General features: G+C 43.4%; 1 protein-coding gene across 1 annotated transcript; it reads left to right on the top strand.

The window, feature by feature from the left end:
* The first annotated feature begins 586 nt into the window (after positions 1 to 586).
* LOC119287805 (DNA-repair protein XRCC1-like) lies at positions 587 to 4,530 on the top strand. The gene is made up of 8 exons (XM_037567418.1): positions 587 to 734; positions 826 to 1,021; positions 1,115 to 1,303; positions 1,565 to 1,676; positions 2,413 to 2,492; positions 3,103 to 3,213; positions 3,655 to 3,741; positions 4,072 to 4,530. Exons 2-8 carry the CDS (start codon positions 845 to 847, stop codon positions 4,366 to 4,368), a joined length of 1,053 nt encoding a protein of 350 aa, XP_037423315.1. The 5' UTR covers positions 587 to 734; positions 826 to 844; the 3' UTR covers positions 4,369 to 4,530.
* Positions 4,531 to 6,663: the final 2,133 nt, after the last annotated feature.

Raw genomic sequence — 6,663 nt, 5'->3', positions numbered from 1 at the left:
ATCGTGAAGCTCGCCCGCATCGCCGCCCCAATTGCTCAGGATGACGGATGAAGATCCTGCAACAGCGACGTGGGTGAGGGATGCAGCCGACGATGGAGGGATGGTTTTCGTGGCTAAACCCTCCCTATCAAAATAACTACTTAAAAAAGGCAAAGATCGATGCATTAGGAAAATTAGGATTTGGAATTGATTGTCATAAAACAAAATTTTATTAATTGATAACGTGCTATCGGTGCATGCCCGTTTATAACGTGTCTAGTTAGGAAACTTTGGAAAAGTTAGGAAAGTTTTTATTGTGAGGGTAAAAAAATCAATGTGAGGAGATATGGTGGTGGGATATGAGACGAAAATAAACCGGACGAAAATAAACCAGACGAAATATAACCAGACGAAAATAAACCGTGGACGCAATCCTACCAACTGCTCCATTAGGAGTAGAGATTAGGAGTAGAGATTAGGAGTAGAGATAAGATGAGGTAAAGGGAGAACTACCAACCTTTTTTTGAGGGGTTGGGGGAACTACCAACTTTAAGGCCGAGTTCTTCTGGCCCAAAACTACCCTGGGCCAGATGGGTCACGGAACTCGGCCCGTATTCTCTGTTTTTTTTTTTGTTCTTGTCCCTTCGAAGCCCTTCTTCGTCTTGGCTAGTCAAATCGAAACTCGCAGGGAACTCTCCATGGTGGACGGCGAGCTCGGGGGAATCAGGGCGTGGCGTCAGTAGCCGAAATCCCAGGTATCCACCTCCTGAAACCTCGATTTGAATCTGCTGACTCGGCCCGGAATCCATTGATCCAGCCTTTCTGAGCCGGGTGATTCTGGGGCAGGTTCCGTATCCCCGCCATAATGCCGGAATCGAGCTCGGATCCGGGCAACGGCAACGGCAAGAGGAGCCTCCCTTCCTGGATGGGCTCCGGCTCCGGCGGCGGCGGCGGCGGCGGGGGAAGTCCGGGCAAGAAGAAGCACGCGGAGGCGGCCCGCGAGAGGGCGGCTCCAACAGGGCCGGATTTCTCCAAACTCTTGGTACTTGTATCTGGAGCCCTCTCTGACTGTTTTTTACTGTATGTGTGTGTGTTCTGTGAATGCGGCCATGATTCCGTGTGCTTGGTTGGGCAGGACGGGGTGACCTTTGTGCTGTCAGGGTTCGTCAACCCTGAGAGGGGCAGGCTGCGCTCCCAGGCGCTGGATATGGGGGCGGTGTACCGGCCCGATTGGTCCGATGATTGCACGCTTCTTGTCTGCGCGTTTGCCAACACCCCCAAGTTCCGGCAGGTGCAGTCGGAGAACGGGACCATCGTCGCCAAGGTTGTTTTTCTCCCTCTTTGTTGTGATCATTGTGGTTAGTTTTGCTTCAAGCATTCTTTATCATAAAGGGAGAGATACATATTTGTTGCCTGTACTTAAGCCTAATCTGCATAGTGCTCTGTTCATATTCAGCTTGATATGGCCATATGAGTAAACAAGCCTTAGCTGGTCTCACTTGTCATACATCTTCATATTAGATAAGTTGGATTTGTTGTTGCTGGAAGCAGCACATTAGTTTCTTATCCTCTTTACGTGTTTTAGGAATGGATCTCAGAATCTCACAGCCAACGAAAACTCGTTGACATCGAGCCTTATCTTATGCATGCTGGAAATCCATGGCACGAAAATAAAGAGCCAGCTGAAACCAGTCAAGGTGGTACATTCTTTCATCCAACATAAAGTTTTATCAACTTAGGCTCCTTTTTATTTCAGCTTATTTATTTTAATTTAGGTGCTCTTAAGACCTTTGTTTTCTCTTACCAATGTACTCCCTCCGTAAACTAATATAAGAGCGTTTAGATCACTAAAATGGTGATCTAAATGCTCTTATATTAGTTTACAGAGGGAGTAGCATATATGGGTTCTGCCCTGTAACTTTGTGAATTAGACAATATGCAAATTAAATTGAAAGCGTTCCTGTGGACCATGTCAGTGTGATACCAGTCTATCACTATCAGATAGCTCAAGAAAATGCTCCTTAAGACTTAATTTTTGTAGTTCTCCTGGTTATGGAAAGAAGGAGCAACTGCACTTAATTTTTGTTCTTCTCCTATTGGCTTAGAGGGCTGCCCTCCGGCCCTCCCCATGGAAAGAAGGAGCAACTGCACTTTGTCCCACAGTCCCGCCGATTGGGAGTAAGTTAGCGATCCTTAGTTAGTAATACATGCCAAACAAGCTGTAGACTTGGTAATGGTGATGGGCGAACTAGGATTGAGTTTCGGTAAGCTTAATAAAGAACCATTTGATGCCCATTAAATAATTTATGAAATTTGAATGATATTTACAGCTCTGCTGTACTTTACTACTTTTTCTTTGTGTACTTTGAATTTGAAGTAGTCGGTTAAATTTATAGTTCTATTTGTTTAATTTTGTGTATCATCCTGTTGTAGATCAGAAGAAGCCACGTAAAGAGCATGAAAAGCAACTTGAGAAGACTCATGCTAAGACACCGCCCTCTGCTGCCAATAAGGTCTGTTCAAAATAAATTAGTGAACAGTCCAGAACCATGCTTTGCCAGAAGCCTGCTTAATTTGACATAAAACCAATTTCTTCTCAGTGGTAACTATTATAGCTGGCTAATAGAGACTGGATAATTGGTGGGTTTATCTCACCTGAACTTGGATATTTCCACAAGGAAACAAGAAACAAAGCAAAAGCAATGAGGCCTGGCAATAGATAAGAGTGTGTAAGCACGTGTTTTAATTGGATTTCCCGGCATTCAGATTAGTTAAAAAGAATGTGCATTTCAGCAACCCTCCAATCTTCTATATCTGGTGGAAGATTATTACTCCACATGCACAAGGCAGGACATCAGAATTAACTGACCGTAGTTGATTGTAACTTCTGCATTTGCTATGATGATGCATTTTTGATAAAATATATTGTACTGTGGGTGCATATTGATGTCCCTTGAAAACAAATGACTTCCCAGCGGTATTAAATAGGTAGTGACATCTAAATTATAACACAGTCTATGCTTAGGTTTTCATGAATGGAACAACACGTAGGCAACACTTGTCCTGGAAGCATCTCAGTATGCTTTCTTTCTACAGGACCTCATAATAGTCTCTTTTCTACAGGCAGGACATTCAGGTGCTATAAATAAACAATTTTCGCCTTCGAAAATTAAACAATGGGCAATGGATGATTTTGCGAAGACAATATCATGGTTGGAGAGCCAAGAAGAGAAGGTGAGAAATTGGGGATAATAAAATGGTCAGGTGATGGTGATGAAATTACATTTCAATTTCAAGCCTCCTTATGGTTTTAGTCTGTCCGCCTTAGGTTTGGTATGTATTAAAGTACTTCTATGATCAATGTATTGCTATTGTAGAGATGATCTGCACACAAAGTAATTGTCCAATGATACTCTTTTTTTCCCAAGGGGCCGAAACAACCACACCCAACGAAATCAGACTTTTCCTAATGTAAATGAGATAAGCGTTTTCTTAGGCTAATATAACAAATTGCTTTGCATATTATCTGTCATGATGAGACTTGTCTCATCATGGCTAGCAAATCAGAGTGCGGCTGATAGTTTTCTTCAGTATTCGGTTGACTTGTCCTTGGTCTGTTAACACATGGGAATAATGCTTCATGTGACCTGACTTCTCTGGCTTTTCGTCTGATAGCCAGAGCCAAACGAATTGAAGGCAATAGCTGCTGAAGGGGTTATCACTTGTCTGCAGGATGCCATCGAATCCCTCGAGCAAGGCAATGTAAGTAATGCAACAGCCCTCTTTATTTAGATAACATATGCAGGTCTTTTGAGTTTCTTGTCAATTATTTTGAATTATCAACAATAGATTAGCTCATGCAGACAAGGTGCAAGTCTTAAGTAACCTAAAACATTGAAATGCTACTCGCCTAGATGCCAATTGTTGATGTCTGTGTCAAATTGCCATTGACTTATTGTGATTATGTTTGCAATGGTGAACACCAAATGTACCAAACATGTTTTCGAAATCCTGTTGTGCATCTTACTAGAAATGTGGTATATCTTACTGAACATGTTTTCTAAATCTTGTGTCTTCGAACTTCTCTTGTAGGATATCAGTGGGGTGGCAGAGCAGTGGAGCTTTGTCCCCCACGTTGTGGACGAGCTAGTGCAGCTTGACGGAGAGGGATCGTCGCTGTCTAAAGAACAACTCGCCCAACTGGCAACCAAATGCAAGAAAATCTACCAGGCTGAGTTCGCCCAGATGGACAGTGGTGGCAAGAAGGGCAAGGAGCGTCCTGGGAAGACCGGAGCGGACGATGCTCAGTACGACAGTGATGATACCATCGAGATGACGGAGGAAGAGATTGATCTCGCTTGCAGACAGTTCTCGGGGATTAGTAGCTAGGTCAGGAAAAGGTCTTTAGGAGAGGAGAACAAAGGACTATGTATCACTGAGCATGGTATGGCTGACAGTGATCGAAACACTGTTGTTATCGCTTGGAAAGCTTGATAGTTTAGTGGAGTTTATGCTCTGTTCTTAATCAGCCCTCTTTTTTGGGTTCTTTTTGCTCGTTTGGTCAGTTTTTTTGGTTCGGTGATTTTGATCGACTTTCTCGGGGTATGGTAGCATGCTCCTAACAACCCGACTGCATGCTGACTATACCATCTGCAGGCATCTTACCATGTCCACGTGGAACTCCTTGTGATATTCATTTGTGTTGAACCTTTTGCACTTCTCAACTACTCCCTCCGTCTCACAATGTAAGACACACTGTCAAAAAACGTCTTCACTATGGGACAGAGGGAGTAGCTGAGTCCCTCGATCTCTCTCTCTGAGAACGAGACGAGTATCTACAGGTAGGTGTGAACTGCCTGATCTGAGTCACACGCACAAGTATGAGATAGAATGAAGAAACTGATGCAATCAGATACACACTCTGTATAAATGGACCGCTCGATCGATCAGTGTGCCACGATGGTGTCGAACCTGTCGTTGCTGCTTCTCGCCGTTCACCTTGTCACTACTCTACCGGCACTCTGCCGTGTCCCTCCATTTGGCCGGCCTTGCAACGCTGCCAGAATTCCTTTTTGTCGCCATGGATCGATGCTGCAAACCTATCTGAAGGCAGGAGTACCAACCCCTCTTCTTGCTCGAAATGATTTGACACCAAACAACTAAACAAAAAAGTTAGGAGCATAATAGCAGGTACGGATATTGTCAATGTCAAGACTGCAGGTTAAAGTTTTATTTGTCATAGTGTACTTGCCTTGCACCAAACGAGTTACACAAGGTTGAAGCCGAGATATGAATTACGAGAGGAAACAAAATGGAGGGCTCCAGTCATGTCGTAGCTTGTTGAGACGATGACTTAAGCAAAATGGTGCAATTGACCACCGGGCACGTAGTCGCTATGTAGCGTGCCTAAGACAGATTTCGAGCCATGGCAGAGTATCTCAAGAAGTTTATCTCCATGCAGGACAAACATTTGCTTAATTCCTGGTGTCTCATATTCATATATGTTCTGAACCCCATTTCGGTTTTCTGGCAATCCATCCTCTCTTATGTTTGTGCTGATCCAATTCAGCCTATTTACTATAGTAAACTACTCAAATCAAATGATTGCGATGTACTAGAACCGTGTGGATGAAGGAGCGGTGATAGAGTTTGCATGCTGCTAATTCAAGTGAAGATGATGTAGTATATATAGAGGAAGGGAAAGGATTGTCTCTACACATCTTGAAGGTGGGTGGGACATCTATTAGCCTTGTTTCCACCTTACTAAATTCTAACAACACATTTATCCTTGGTCAGGTGATGACGATGAAATTACATTTCAACTTTCAAGCCTCCTTTTGGTCTTAGTCTTTTCGTGCACCTCAGGTTTGGTATGTAATAAAGTACTTTTACAATCAATGTACGAAAATCCATAGGCGTGCTCGTCCTCGCATGCTCACGTAATCTCCAGGCGCTCGTTCGCATCGGGATCGAAGCACACAGTTTTTTTTTTTTTTTGAGACACAGCACACAGTTGTATGGAGAGCGGTATGTGGCCCGTACGAGACAGTATTCCGCGCGAGGGAAAACTGCGTTGGCCCGTGGAGTGGCGCTGTGCCGTTTGCACAGAACGGCCCACATTGCCAGCCCACATCATGTACCAGGCAGAATATTCTACCAACGTGGCCTCGACAGTCTGTCGGGGCGACGTGCACAACCTATGGATACCTTCTGTGCATAGTCAGGTCAGCTATCACTCCATGTTCACTTTCTCAGATCCATCGCGGAGGGTTAGATGCAATCGCGTAGCTGGGTGCTGCCACCGACCATGGCCGCGCCTGCGTAACTAGCTAAAAAATTGTCACACTTTTGAAAACAAAACTACCACATAGTCAGGATTTTAAAATACATATGTATAGCAAAAAACAATACATGTATAGAAGATAAAATTTGCCACAAACATATAAATTTTTCATAAATTTATATCTCTCTAACACAATCTTTTTCTGCCATGCTCTAAAATAAATAAACTACCACAAAACTGGCCATGTCTAGATGATAAAATTTGCCACAAACATATAATTGTTTCTCTAAAGATCACGGAAAATTTAGAAACTTTGTAATGGTCACATGGCAAAAAACTATGAATCTCATTCTATAAATCAAGGGAAAATTAGGAAAAGATATAATGGTCACATGGCGAAT

This window comes from Triticum dicoccoides, chromosome 4A (genome assembly GCF_002162155.2).
Source record: "Triticum dicoccoides isolate Atlit2015 ecotype Zavitan chromosome 4A, WEW_v2.0, whole genome shotgun sequence".
Classification (NCBI taxonomy): Eukaryota; Viridiplantae; Streptophyta; class Magnoliopsida; order Poales; family Poaceae; genus Triticum; species Triticum dicoccoides.
The sequence above is the reverse complement of the archived record's forward strand: the minus strand, read 5'-3'. Positions and strand labels throughout refer to the sequence as shown.